The 15,505-nt window shown below is 39.5% G+C and overlaps 1 protein-coding gene across 1 annotated transcript in view; it reads left to right on the top strand.

Moving 5' to 3' along the window:
* The window catches only part of SCUBE1 (signal peptide, CUB domain and EGF like domain containing 1), a 216,222-nt gene that overhangs the window by 45,488 nt on the left and 155,229 nt on the right, over nucleotides 1-15,505 (top strand). The window contains exon 4 of the mRNA XM_075709672.1: nucleotides 10,618-10,752. Coding sequence (XP_075565787.1) covers nucleotides 10,618-10,752 — 135 coding nt within the window. The remainder of the gene's footprint in view (nucleotides 1-10,617; nucleotides 10,753-15,505) is intronic.

Below are 15,505 nucleotides of genomic sequence, written 5' to 3'. Positions count from 1 at the left end.
AAGAATGGAAAGATGTATTTGCTGAATTTATTTAGACGGCAGTGTCACAGAGACTCCTCAACAAGAGTAGGGCATCCAGAGTTCTGGGAGTCTCTAGCTTTGTGTACTCTGGGTCATATGTTAGTGAGCATACTTTCATGGGTTTTATTCCTCTCATAAGAAGAGCGTGCAGAGAGGACAAGATTCCTGTTGCAAGACCTTGAAAGTTGGCTTTACTTTGAAAATTGTGAATATAAAATTCTATAGTTCTTCTTGGGGAAAAAAGTGGTGGTTTTTTTTTATTGTGGGGTACACCGTACAGTTTTTCATGCTAATTATTTTCTTGTATTAGCTGTTTTATCAGACAACATACTAAACAGAGAAAACTCATAGGTGACGTTTTTTATAATTCTTTTCGATTAAATAAGGTTGAATGGGAAAGAACTACATTTTTCTACAAGATTTTTTTTCTCCTACAGAGTTTCTCCAACATAATGTATTTATAAGTATACAAGCAACTTGAAAGTGAGGTGATCTATTTTTGTGTATCTGAATCAACAAAAAAATCCCTAAAGTGATTTTTTGCAAGTATTCCTAATGTATTGCTATCGTGACCAATACAGGCTGAAAAGTTTTCCACTACTGATAACTTACACCGTTATATTAAAGTACCAGAGTCATATTTTTCAGACACATATTGGCAAATAAAGGGTAGCAATATTTCAGTATTACCTTCTGAAAAATAGTTTTTGCAATTCCATATCATGAGTATATACACTGGTGTATTTAGACTTAACTGGGGAGCTTAAATGATTTCCTTTGAGAAAGTTGAGAAAATTCATTTATTTAATTATTTCTGTTGTTTATATTGAAGGCATAACCAAGAAACTGCTTCTGAAATTAGTCAGAGAGACAATAAAAATTACTAATATGACAACAAAGAATGGGTTCCGGATCCCACTATTTATTAATAGCGACAGGTTTGGAGCTGCGCTTATAGGACAGGGAGCCAGACTTTTGTCGTGTGACTTACAAATCATTTGGGGCTTCGTTATATGAGATGCTAAGCACCCCGATCCCAGTGCATCAAAACTTTTGCGCACCCACCAGATGTGAGCCGTGATATCTGCTGCCTGTAGAAGTGCAGCGTTTTCTTTAATAGGCCTGAGACTGTCTATATGCCACTCAGTGTTATTCAGTACTTACAAAAGCCTCTGAAACATCTCAGGGAAGTCTAAGAGACTTGATTTTCCTCACTTCAAAAATAACTGGAAGAACTTCTCCTAACTATAAATTCAGTATGGATTAGGCTCTGAAGGGACCAGAGGCTCAGCCTGTGAATGACAGCACATTGAAAGAATGTGAAAACTTGTTCTTGTGCTCTGAAATGACATGAATATCCTGGATATGGACTAAGTTGTTCTTTGAGTGTTTGAATTTGAAATTAGAACTGAAAGAAGAACTCTAGGAAACTGAGCTCCAAATAAAAAGGTTCCAACAAGTGTCCACTTTGTAATTTCACACAGGCTACATGTCTGAGAGGGACTTCAGGGACTTCAAGTTGCAGAATTTGTCAGTGGATGGTCATTTGCCTTAACATGTAAATACTTTTCCCTCTGACTTAAGATTCTATACAACCAACATCAGATATCTTAGAGTAAAAGGTAACAAGGCTTTTAGAGGAATAGGTTGCCCACAGAAAGCTCTGCATGATTCCTGTCATTTACAGATTAACTTGTGCATGAAACACAAGGTTTTCTGTATATGTATTTAACCTGTCTGATGCAACTGCAAATTGAGTAGATGCATTAACTTCATATATTGGACACTGATAACAGAAGACCATGACTCTTAAGTGCTTTGATTTAAGAAAAAATGCACACTGTTACATAGCTGTTACAGAAAACCAGTTACATATTCCCAGGTGCTGCAAAAAGAATATACAGCTCTGGTAAATTCCATGGGGAAGGTGGGGATGAGGCATTTTTTTGGTTTGATTTATTTTGGGTTGTTTGTTTGTTTGTTTGTTTTGGCTTTACACTACTATGCCTGCTCCAAACTTACTAAATTAATCCCTTCTTTACACAGTTGTGATGCTCCTGAAGTCAGGTTTTTTGACCATTGTTGCTTTTCATTGATAATTCCCAGCACTCTTACCGATCAAGGCAATGCTGATCTCTCTTTGTGAGAGACGCATGTGGTTGACGGTGTTGATCGGTTGAGTTGCATAGCACTAACACAATTAAGTGCTGCTTACATGTACTAATGGGCAGCTGCTGCTTAGCTGGTGCACAGGTGTCCAACTGTTTCCTAAGGCTGTTTTCTTAAAACCAGGTAGTCAAAACAAACCAACCAACCAGTCCAGCTTGTACTGTGTATGTAACACAGCACAGTTAGGTTGAGTGGTAAGCTAGTATTGCTGTTCCATATAAAAAAGAAATGAATGTTTGCTGTAAGATCTCGAATATCTTTCAGGTATTTCTGTCAAAAGAAATCAGAGAAAATATTTGTTCTAAATACTGCTTTTTGTGTTACTCATGTTTAGGAGAGTGGAAATGCTGAACTCATTTCCCTGGTGGCATAAATGCCCATTTGCCCAAACATTTTGTGCCAAATGAAGCATTCATTCACTGAAAATGTACCTACTGAAACTATTCAGAAACTGAGGTTGCATTTACAAAACACTTTTCACCAATGGCGATACTTTCAGGAAAATGTAATTGTTTTGATATGACCTACAGGAGCAGTTTCAGCACTTCCAAAACATTTTCAGCATTTTCCTGTTCCCCAAAAGTTTAATGTGTAGAAATGTGCCTGACTAAGCCAGTGTTTCTCAACTCCTGATACAGTTCTATCTTCAGTGTGTTGAAGGTTGTGCTTCAGACTGCCCCATTTCTTCCACTTTTCATGGACTTCAAGTATTATCAATATAGAGAGTGAGAATGACTTCATAGCCTGCTGTATGCTTCAATGCTTAGTTTAAAATCCCTCATGTGAATCTAGAGTTACCCCTAACTGTGTTACTGATAGATAATAAAGAAAATCATTAATCTAGCCATTTCCTTGGCTTTTATTACCAGAGCTCAGGAACAAAATGCTTCATGTTGTTAGACCTGGAAAATGTAACCAACTTGAAATGAAAATATTGTTTCATTTTTCATGTTAAGTTACATGCTTTGTTTGACCCACAGCAAAATATTTTTCATTTTGTAAGGAGAAAATCAAAACAGACAAAAAACCCGCAGTTTTGAGTTAACCCAAACCAGATTTTTCTGATCCTGGCAAGATCTGTAAGTAGATATAAAAGTAAGCAGGTATAAGCAGTAGTTTTCTTGGGAGAAGGATATAGAATACTGCTTCAGTTGAGTCTGCAGCAGTTAATGATGTTCCAGAGAAAGCCCAGGGGTAAGAAAAAATAAGGGACATTATGATAATAGACTGGATAATTTACTCAACTTGTCACAAATTTTTCCTTCATTTGGTCAGGACTGCTGCTTGTTTGCATCTGCAATTAACTTCCCTCCTTCTGGTTTATGGAGGGTTCTTAATCCAGCATTGCAACCTGGAGTGCCCTATGTGGAGCTAGGTGTCAGCAGGAACTGCAAGCTTATTGCTAATGGGGCCAGGGCTGTCCGAGCCTCACAGTGAGAGCCTCATGCTAAGCTGGAGGCTGCTGGCATTCCCCAGACAGTGGTACTGTAGATGAAAAGAAGCAGGATCAAATTAATACAAAATTGTTTTAAAGCCCTGTATCAGAAGAATGGATAACATTAAAAAATAATTGATTGGGAACTTTGTTGTATTTAGGCACTGTTGTCAGGAGGCCACCATGTGTATGTGTCTGTCTAAAAAATACACATGATTACCAAGTGAGAGGATAGAAGCTACAACTAAGATGTCACATGAAGGGGCTTGGATGTTTATTTTGGAAATGCTAAAAGCTGCAAAAAGGGTTTTGGTGTCTTAAAAGGACAGACAGCGGTGCCCAGTTGTTTAAGAAAGGAATAAACAAGTGACGTCAAGAGACTTGAACTCGATGCAACATTCGCACAATGTCCATGGGGCTGTTTACTTCAGCTCAGCAAATGGGCAGGCATCACATGCAGCACAGCTAAGCTCTTGTGTTAAGTGAATATTTCCTGTGCTATATGTCGCAAAGAAGTCCTATGCTATTCGCAGCAAAGAACTCTGTTGCGGCCACATTTACACTGTGTTTGCGTAGTGTGAAATTGAAGGAATTCCATTGTGTGTCACAAAGTAGCTACAGAAAAAAGATTTTAAGCATTCCTTTTCAAGTTGCACACATCTATAACTGTGCATTCAAACAAGAAGCCTAGTCAGTGGTTGTTGAGCTGATAGGTGATCATAGCCCATTAAGAGACAGGATTCTCTGGGACAGGTCATGGGCATCATTTCAGGTGTTGTATCTTTGTACGTAAGAAAAGTGGTTCTAGGGATCGATTCATTGATTATTTCAGAATTATTTTGGTTTTCATCACCCAAGAGCATCCCTGTGATTAGTACTTCATGTTTCTCTTCTGTAAAAGCTGCTTTGTTTTTTCAGGGAAAGGTAATTTTTCACACTTTCTATGTTTTTTTAATGTCTAATCCAGTAAACATTCACTGCTGTAGGATCTGGTTTTTTGCAAGTGTATCTTTTCTCAGGAAGGGCTCTGGTGAAGATTTCTGCAACTGTGGTAGTGAATGAAGTACTGGATTCAAGGGTGTGGTGTTCTTTTTCCTTTTCTTCAACACGTTGTTTTAATTTCTGAAAGAAGGGGACAAAAAGCAGAATTCTAACCTTATGTGCAAATAGTAGAAAATTTGGGCCCTTCTTTTAAATTCTTGGTGAAGTCTGATTTTAGATCTCCTGGAGATATGAATGCTGTGTACATAGGTAGTGGTGTCTCTCTCTTCTAATATTTCCCGTTGTATGCTTATATAAAGTTGGTCTAAGAAAGATGGTTTAGCAGTTATTTCAATTAGCAATGATTCCTGTTTCCATGGCCCCCTCAGCTGATGCAATGTATCACCCTCCCTACCTTGACAGCATGTTGCTACTTGTATGACCATTCCAGCAGGAACACCTGCCTACAACCTCTAATCTGATACCACTTGCATCACTCCTACATGCCAGATTTACTCTTTGGGCTTCTGCAGCTATCTTGAAATCAGATCTTCCAAGATACCCACTCCAATAGAGCATCATGGTACTTGGAGGGAATAGAATAAAGTGAGAAGAGTATGTGCCAAATGTTGTTGTCATTGAGGTTAACTTCTAGAAGTGAGCACTTTCTATTTTAAACATGATATACTGAAGTCATTCACATTGTCTCTGTAATTGTCATATTTGTGTATTGCTGTGCTTCAGGGCTCAAAATAGATGAGTTAGACAGTACAAGGCTGAGGGGGATCTGTAAGATCAAGAAAGATGTGGAAAAGGCAAGTAGGGAATGAATATTTACTGTTTCTCGCAATAATGGAATTAGGGGGCGTTCATTCAGACTATGAAGCAGCATGGTTGAATTAAACAAAAAGATGTCTGTTTAATGTAACTCATAATTAAATTGTAGAAGTAATTGCCCCATCATGTTCAGAAGAGATTAGACAAATTCATACAGGAAAGGTCCAGCAGTGACAATGGTCTACCAAGTGATTTAGGAAGGTTAATAGGTACATGATGGCTGAAAGCCAGGGAAGCATGCCAGCAGTGGTTCTGTCCCATCTCTGCAGTCTTCTCCTGAGTATCAACTACAGGACAGTGTCAAAGAGAGGGTGCGGGGCTAGATGTTCTTTTGGTATAAGAATAACTATGACTGTAGTAAATCCAGGAATGTGGGTTTGTTTTTTTTTTTTTCAGTGAGACTTTCAGCCAGCTTTCTGACTAGAAATATTCAGAATGTAATGACTTGAAAATTCCGGAATCAGGCACTCATATTTTCTGAGTTTAGGGTTGCTAATAATTTCTTTTACAAACACAAGATATCCTCAGTTGTGTTTTGTTGCTAACATTTGAGGAAGGTCTGCAGTATTGCTATCAGTAGTTCATCTCTCTGTCATGATGTTCTGCACTGGTAGAATAGGCATCTTGAAGAAATCTTCCAAAAGTTTCAAAGAGTAGCCTAGAGAAAAACTACCAGGATCAGCTCCCTGGATCATGAGTCAAAGTCCTGTTTTTCAAAGTCTCCAAAGAACCTTAGTGCTATAGTAAGTGAATTGTAGTGTGGCTCCCAAATTCTTTGGAGACTTTGAAGATGAGACTCAGATTTCTGAGGGGCTTAAATGCTTATGAAAATGCTGACGTGAAAGAAAAATGCTGGAAGGAAGGAAGAGAAGATCACTGGAGGAAGTGGACAGTGGACATACTATTCTTGACATTGACTCTGTGTAGCGTTTCCACTTCTGTATCTTCCTGCCTGTGGTTTTAGTTTCAGGTACCCTTAGCAGACCTTTCTCCTTCGATGGTATCCAAACAGGACACTCAATCAGAATAGCTCCTTTAGGCCAAATACTGCAGGAAGCTCTGAGCCAGATCAGGGTGAAATACCAGTGGAGCTAGTTTGAAAAGTTCATCAGATAAATTAAATGAGAAACTGAAAGCATTTGTTTATTTAATAAATAAAACATCCATCTTTATCAACTGTAATGTTTCCTACCCTTTGATACTGTTCCACGCTACCGCTGTCTGGAGGATCTCATCTTACCAAGACACAGAACACAAGTTTGATTATGTGAAGGCAGTGGGCCAAAAACCTAGAGGTCTTTTGCAAATTCAGATACGCATTAATTTGCATAATGCTTCTGATATGTAGATGTATCTATATATGTATGTATTTATATATGCAGCCATTATCTCTCCTTCTCTTTTTGAAAGATCCTTCTCCTTTCCCAGCCTCTCCCTGAGCTGGCTCTTCCCTTATTCCTTGTCCCTGATGACGACTGGCCAATTTGAAGTCCAGGCCTTCATCTCCCTGGAAACATAACTTTGTCACTCTGATCTAAACTCTGTATAAGCAATTCTAGCTCTTGCGCTGGTTGTCATCTTGGCTATTTATTTGTACTGGTAAGGAGTAGTTAAGGGCTGTGGAAACTGAGTTATTTCTAGATGCTTCCATCAGGGATTGTCTTTGGTAGACGTAATCATAGGACAGTTCTTTGTGATGAGTGTTACCGAGAATGGCTTAAGGACATGTGTTCACGTTCTCCTAGTTTTTCTTCCTCTTTTTGAGGATGAGGGTTGGAGCAACCATGTGGGACAACCATGTGAGCTCAGCTCAGCTGAGAACTTCTTTTCATCTTTCTGTGAGTTTGGATTATGTAGGTTTGCTGAAACCTTGTTCCAGCTTCTGCCCTGGGATCATCAGTAGGATTTTGAGGCTTAGCTCTCCCGTAAGCAGTGGATAATGTACTCTAGGAATCAGCACACTGTCAGGTGGTGAGGCCAAGCTGGATGAAAGAACTTTTGCCAGATAAGGAGCCTAGGAAATGGATTTGAGTTTCCATGCACCAGTTTAAAGGAAGGGAGACCTGCACCTGCTGCCTTGGGGCTGGCATCCTCAGGGACACAACTTTGATGCTGGATAAGGTGACCAGTGGTAGCTGATTTTGTGCAACAGGTTGCCAAAGAAGACATGTCTTTTTGCTCTGAAAAAAAAAAAAAAAAATCATTTTTCTAAAGAGCAGAGTAATAAGGAAAGTGAGCTTTATATTTGTACTTAATAAATTTAAAAGTTTTTAAAATGGGTTTAGTTGGTGCTTAGATTAGATGTTTGAGTGAATGGATTTTTACACCATAAGTGACTTTTTTTCCTGTATCTAGAGTTAGGCCCTGGGGTGCAGGTCTCCAACAGGTGTAAACTGTCACACAGAGTGGCAACCATTAAAGTTCCTGAGGATCCACCCTCAGTTTTTCAAAACAGTCAGCAGCCCAGTTTGACATGTAGAGCCTCCAAAACTGGAGCCAGAAGAGCTCTCTTGAAAACCTGGCTACTTATTTTGGTGTTTATGTGGAACTTAATCTCTAGAAAATCTGGTCCAAAATGCAGTCTCACATATGCTGCATTACTGATGTTTACACATTCAGCTGGGTAACTTGAGCTGCATTGAATGAGGGTTGCACAAACAATGAAAGAAAGAAAAAGCCTCTTTGGCAGCTATTTCATTTGTGAGCTTTGAAAAAATTCAGATACATGAAGGAATTATTCTGCCAGATCTACTAAATCTTGAGCTCATTAGAGTCAATGGAGTTCTCTCTCCTAACTACAGAAGACTTTTTTACCCCATTCTCTAAACTGGATTAGTAATAGGCTGATCATAAAGTGACTTTATTGGAAAGAAAGTTTACCAAGTAGATAATTCAGTAAATATTTTCTGGGCAGCCATGTCCAACAGATTGGTTGGTATGGTGGATAATAAGCAATACTGCCTTTTAAGACTGCAGTAATACAAGTGCTTCGAAAAAACTGACCCTAGTAGGATTGAGGCCTGAGAAGAGAAAATGTTAATCCTACACCACCAGGCTAAGATTTATTGGAAGGCATGTAGTATGGAGATAGAGGTATAGTAGTCCTAGATCCCAGCTGCTCCCTTTCTTCAACTCCATCTCTTCATAATGCGTATTAAAATAATTTTAAGGGAAGTAATTGAAAACAATTAGAAGAAATTCCTCATAGTAAAGCTTTTTAAAGAGTTTAAATTGTAATAACTTTTATTCCAGCATATGGATTTGGGGCTTGGTGGTAAATTGAGCTGTCTCTTTACGGAAGTGGTAAATCACCAGCATTTGCTATCAAGAGAAGAAAAAAATGTTTATAAATCATTGCATTTGTTTCAGATTATTCATCAGAGCTGGAAGGCAATTGTTCAAGTTGCTTTGTGATACTATAAACAGAACGCTGGGAAAGTCGCGTACTTTGTAGCAAAATTTTGGGGTTTGTACATATACCAAGTGAGACTTTTTCCTTCAGTAAGCATTCAACTAATCTTCCAGAGAGGAGGATCTAGATTCCAGTGTGCTGTTCTGAAGGAACAAGTCTGAGTTGGCACTAATAGGGCAGCAACGCCTGCTGACTCACAGAGGAAGAGTCTCACAAAGTGTCTTATTTATCTTTCCTTCTTATGCTGCAGTAGGCAAGGAAAGTCTTCACTTCCCCTTTTCCTATGCCCTCCCAAACTTCTCTGACAGAGTTTTGAAAGGCTTCAAATCTGGAAGAGTGTCAGAACTGAGGGTGGGGAGGATTTTGATACAGAAAATTTGAGGCAACAGTGCTTAACATTTCCTGGTAAATAAAAAAAGGAGGACTGTCTACACACTTCCATTGTAGTTCAAGACAGGAGGAGACTGCCTGGTTTCCCTGGGCACTGCTGTAATTACCCTAGGGCTTTTCTCCTCTGTGAGAAAGAGCTACAATTTCTGTCCCATGAAGTGCAGGCAGCGCACCAGCACAAAGAGCAATAGCAGGCTTAGCCGAGCAAGCTGCCGAACTAGCTGGCGTTCCTGCATTAGTTATCGGCTGAGTTTCTCCAGCATTTCAGAGCTTCCTGGCCTTGCCTGCAAGGGTACTGGCAAAAGCAGCTTGGTTTTACCTTAGTGTATTGTGGCCAGTCCTGGAGGAGTTCATTTCTGCAGGAGCTGTGCCAGCTCTTCTGAGGTTTTGAATGTTGTGGATCATTTAGCTTTCTTGTGTTTTTTCCCCCCTCCAAAAATAAAATGAAAGCAGAATACACACCAACTCATTTGCTGACATGTTGGCATATACTGTGACATAACTAACTGGTTGCAGAGTCTCCATAAAAAAGGAAAACATGGATTTTTCAGGTGGCAAGTTACTTTTATCCGAAGAAGAAACAGAAAATGGGTATGATATACCTTTTATTAGCAAAACAGGAGAGTTGCAAGGTTGAATGTGGGTCAGATATCTTCTAGTGGCAGTGGTTTCCCAATGCTGAAGTATACGTCTCTGTTGAACACACCAGCATAAAAGCTTTTATGCCAAAGAGAGGTGATGGGGGATAGGCAGGGACCCTCAAACTAGCCAGTAGCTAATGCTGCCTTTGTGGTTTTATATATTTGCCTATTAAAATGACAATACAGACGTGGAACATTTAGATTTAAGAAGCCTTCTTTTCATTAAACAACATTAAACAAACTGACAAAGTGGGGGGTTATGACTCCAGTAATTGAAACATGCTGTTCTGTTCAAGACCAGAACTCTATAAAGACTCTTTTCACCCAGTAATGCCCTTTGTGTTTGCCTGCTACCCCTGCTAGAAATTACTGTAGGCCTGAAGCATGTCTTTCCAAGTGGAGTGGGAATGACAGGGTGCAACACCACACTTGGCAGATGGGGTCACAGCCTTTTTAGGACATTAATGTTCATTGTGCATTGGAAATCAATTTACAGCTCAGAATGCACGGAGACTTAGCTTGAGTCCCCTCCCCACTGTTTTTTAATGTTAACTTTAAACCTAGGATGCAGGAAGAAGAATTGGATGGATTAATTTGGATTAACTCTGATGGGTTTTGGGTAGTTTTCATTAGCTTAATTTACAGTGTGCCTTTTTGTGGATTCCTTGCTCTTCTAGATGTATATTCTGCATCTGTACATTATCTTGCATTTCTTTTTCCTTCTCTTCTAGATGTTGATGAGTGTCAGGATAACAATGGAGGGTGCCAGCAGATTTGTGTAAATACTATGGGCAGCTATGAATGTCAGTGCAAAGAGGGCTTTTTTCTGAGTGATAACCAGCATACCTGCATTCATCGCTCCATTGGTAAGTTTTCAGTGTGTAAATTGCGCTCTTTAGAATAACTGTGTTCAATCAGAAATGCAGAAGCTGTTTGGGGGGATTTTTTTTATCCTCAGAGCTCCCAAAATCATTTCACTGGTTGGTTGGAATTGATTGATTCCTCTGCTACCCAAACTTGTAGCAGAGTGATACCTAAGACAGGGGCGAATGCTTTAGTTCGACGTAGAAATGGTACTTGGTTCAAACAGCAAGCTTTTTGGGCAGGCAGAGGCAGATTTTCAGAAGGCAGCTTTCTGCTTCTGAGTTTCCAAGGCTTAAAAATTTCTCATCTGTTTATTGTATAATAGTTCACCTGTCTTCCACCTTAGAGAGGATGGTATCTTAAATCAAAATGAACAGCTTGTTGCTTCTGAAAGTTATACAAGTTATGGGGTTTTTTGCCAGTCATGTAACTCATTGCTTCATTGCAGACTGATGATGGCTGATACTATATTGACACAGCATTTTTATTTGGTTCAGTACCCTGCCTAGGGTGGATTAGAAAACTGCTTCTCTGTTGCCTATGCACTAGCAGTAGAAATAAGGAATCCCTCCAAAACTGTGGTCCTTCTCTGCTGCTGATTTTGACTAGAATAAGCGGCTCTCCCTTTTCTATACATGTCAGACGTGGAAGACAAGTTTGAGTGGAAAGGGAGAAAAGAAAACAGTATAGCTATAAATCTTTGCAATTAAGTGGACTCTTTATGTGTGCATTCAGACTTCTGGTGACCCTGGCAGCAATGGGAATATATGCTAGCAAACTCATTCACCAATAGGCAATACAGAATGACAACGTAGCAAGATGAGCCTGGTGATCAACAATGTAAGCACGCTGTAAATTTCAACAAGCCACACAAATGGTTCTGAACTATTTTAAGTCACTAAAATTAACCAGAAAATCCTACTTGAACATAGAGTACGAATTTAGTCACTCTGTTGACAAGAAAGCAAAATGTTGTAGTGTAGCATCTCAAAAATGTAAATTTGTTTCTGGCACTCTGTGTCTGCTTACACAGAATTGTAAAGACAAGTAGTAATTTTGATTTTCAGAAGTGTGAATCTCCAGAATATATTCACAGGTCCACTTTTTAGCATGATTGTTAAGTTTTAAGCAATTGAGGTATTTTGATTATGACAAGAACATACAATTAAGATCCATCAACCAGTGCATTTTAAAGGTTGTTATATAATAGGTTTTTAGTCATTCTTTTCAACATAAATTGTTCAAATTTCTGTCCAATGAAAAGTAACCCTGGCACAAAGATATCCAACAGAGCAAGGAATAGTAGCTGGAGGCTTAATGAAAACCACTTGCAGAGTACTGTGATACAATCATTATTTCAGTTTGCACATTATAAAAATTCCCAGCTGTAATAAAAGAGAATGTAGTTATCTGAGATGGAAACTAATGAAATAAATGAAAAATGAGACTCTAAAGACAAAAGTTTCTTCTAAGTAATAGATTTATTGAGGGAAAATTGTAGGTTTTTACGGCAAAGAGGATTCCTGGTTTGCCGGAAGGACTGGGGGAGTGGATTTGAAGGTTGACTGCTGTATGCACATAATAAATATGCAAGGGAATAATATATTTGTGTTAACTTGTTTACAAAGAAAATGTCATATAAGACATGGACATTTAATTTGAAGCAACGTCTTCAAATTATTTTAGATCTGAGAAAAACAAGCAACCCACCAAACAGGCTGATGGTGATTGCAAAGTGTTTTATGAACAAGCGGTTTGTAGCTTTTTGAAAATAAAGTGCCAATTTACAATAACAGCAAACATTACACTGTAGTGCCATGATCCCCCACACAAATACATCAGGTGGGTATGCTGGAGGAAGGAAATGAAGTAAAATGATCTGTTTCAGTTGTCAGAGGTGACTGAACTGCAAATAGTAAACATGCATGGTGAGAAAGTAAATGGCTTTTTTAATATTGGTGTTTACTCACTTTCATCTGTCTCACTTGTAAGCTCTGCTAGAGAAGCTGTTGGAACACAAAAATGCACAGCAGCATAGTTAGCCAGAATTGTGCCTAGGGCTAGATTGTGTCTATGCCTCTGTTGGTAAACAAGGCTGAAGTGGACAAAGGCACACCACACAGCTAGCATTGCAATCCAAACACAAAGGCGCTGACTTGGCAAAGCCCTTTAGCAAGCTTGTTGACTTTGAGCATAGTAAGATCCATTAATTGCAGTGGGATTACTTTACCGTTTCTGAAACATGCCTGTGCAGTCACACAATCTTGGTGTCCTTGACATTACCTAAAGTCTCTTCAAGGACTCAGCTAGTCTAAACCGATCAACCACAAGGCTCTTCATGCAGTTCACTGCCATTTTTCCCTCCTTTTTTCAAATGCTGTGGGAAAAAGGGAGAAGCATTGCAAGGTGCTTAGGACATACTTGGAGTTGGGATGAGTTCAGAATGGAGGGAGCAGTATCAAGCCTAAGGAATGCCCTGTCTACAGGCCCAGCTCACCTGCCTCAGCCATCAGCAAGGCTGGCACTGGTCACGTGCTTTGAGCTCATCAGCACATTCGAGTGATGTGGTAGTTCCAGAGTTGAAAAAGGGCACTGGATATTCTCTTTGGGGTTGAGCAGAGGAAGGAATATGTCCCTTCTTGCACTAACCAGCCAAGGGAAAGGTGTCTTCTGGTATGAGGCACACTCCTTAAAATTGTTGGCTGCTGTGTGAGTTTCCTCAGCTTCTAGAGATGCACTGTGCCTGTCCCAGTGTTTCAGGGGTGTATTGTACCACCATGCTCCTACTCACAACCTGTGGTTAAAAGCCACTGGAGTTCATGGTAGGGGCTTTTAATATCGTCCTTGTGTCCCAAATGACATTTGCTTGCCATCTAGAGCGTTCTTACTATTTCCTGTGGACAAAAAGGATTAATGACCCACAGAGAAATATGAATTTTATACCAACGGGAGGCCAGGCTGACAGTAAAGTCAGGGCAAACCCTGGTTTGTCAGTATTTGCTTTATTTTGCTGTCTTCATTATAGGCTTACTGATTTCTTCTGTTTAGTCTCAGTATCTTTTGGGAGGATACTATGCCCAGTACAACTTACCTCATTTATTTTTTTATAAAACTTTATTTCCCATTGCTGAGTCGAATTTCAGTACAGTTTACTCACAGTAATGATGGCAACAATGGGGAGAGAGAATTGGAGGGAGAATGGATTGTAAAAGATAAGGTGAACTTAACAGTCGTTTATCTTAGTACATCTTAATCGCAGTAGTAGGTGTGAACACTGTGCATTATACCAGAGACACATTTGTGTTTGTTTCCTCATGACTTAGAATAAAACAGCTGTTACTGTTTCATCTCCAGCTCCAGAGGGAGCGTGTATTTAATAAATGAGGAGATTAGTATCGTACACTACAGCTGTGACTGAGTCAGGTAAGTGGGTTACATCATGTTTTCCCTAAATTTGATGATAAGCCAAAAGCCCCAATTCAGCAAAACCTCTGGGCACATCCTTAAAAGTCCGTTTGATATCAGAGTTGGTTAAAAATCTGAATTGTGCATAAAAAGCATCAAAATAGACAGAGTTTAGCTATATGCCTATATCTCCACTGAAGTTCCAAATGATCAGAATGAAGGGGATGGTATGTCCCATTTGCACTACAGCTGTAAAAGGTATTGTGATTGGGAGTCCTGGCTACAAACTGCCTCGCCAACTAAAATTCTCAGCTTAAGCAGTATAGAAAGCCATTGCTGTCCCACCTCCAGCGGGCAAGTCTCCTAAAGCACAAAGGGTGTTTCTTACAAGCCAGATACTTCAGGAGTTCTGTGGCTAAGGAAGGCTTCTGCTGTTCTAGATTCCATCCCCTGAATGTCCACCTAAAGCATAGTTATATTAATGGTCTTATATCTGCTAATCATTCACTGCCAATGTTTTTATACAGTTAGTGCCAAGTAAACTAAAAAGGCAGGTGCAATTAGGAGTGGTAATTATAAATGGAGACAAGAAGAGGTGGAGAAGCACCAGGCTATAGAAGGCTGGAAATAATGATGGTCTGGTCAAACGGTGGAAATGCTTTTTACATGGTTGTCACTGTCATTCTCAAGCCTGTTAAAAAACTATTTGGCAAGGAAATGCTTTTTCACTTCCCCGTATCCCATTAGCCTTATGCTCTTAGCAGAGTTAGGGAGTTTGACATAAAGTCAAGCTACCGCAACTTAGCAAATTACTGTGCTACAAACAGAGTCTTAAAACCAGCTTGTCTCTTTCTGCACAAAAAGTGTAACAGTTTAGTCCCAGAGAAAGGAGACACCTGCTAAGCCAAGTTGTCTTGCATTTGTCATGGGCTAAGTGGGCTTATGAAATGGCTTACCATGCTTGTGCTGATACATAGTAACTTGTTAAACTTGATTATATGTTTAAACCCTTGCTAATTTTGCAGTAGAAGCATGAGCGTCCTTCGGTCAGCTGACATCAAACTACCAAGTTTCTTCTTGTTCTGAGGATTATAAAACCACCTTTGTTCAAATTTTTCGTTCCTATTTTCCATGATTTATTTGTATTCCTTACCTGTTTTCTTAGTTTAGTGCAATTTTATAGCAGTAGAATAATGTGCTAGGACTCCCTAGGAGGATGCATGATCGCCAGTCAGTGCAGGAAAGGTTACAGTTTGGGATTCTGGACTTTATTCCCATCTCTGGTGCTGATGCCTTGTGGGACTCTCGGCAAGAAGGTTATTGTGACTCAGAATTTCTGCAAAGCACTTT

Source organism: Pelecanus crispus, chromosome 1 (assembly GCF_030463565.1).
Source record: "Pelecanus crispus isolate bPelCri1 chromosome 1, bPelCri1.pri, whole genome shotgun sequence".
NCBI classification, from domain to species: domain Eukaryota; kingdom Metazoa; phylum Chordata; class Aves; order Pelecaniformes; family Pelecanidae; genus Pelecanus; species Pelecanus crispus.
This window is presented reverse-complemented; position numbering and strand designations above follow the sequence as displayed.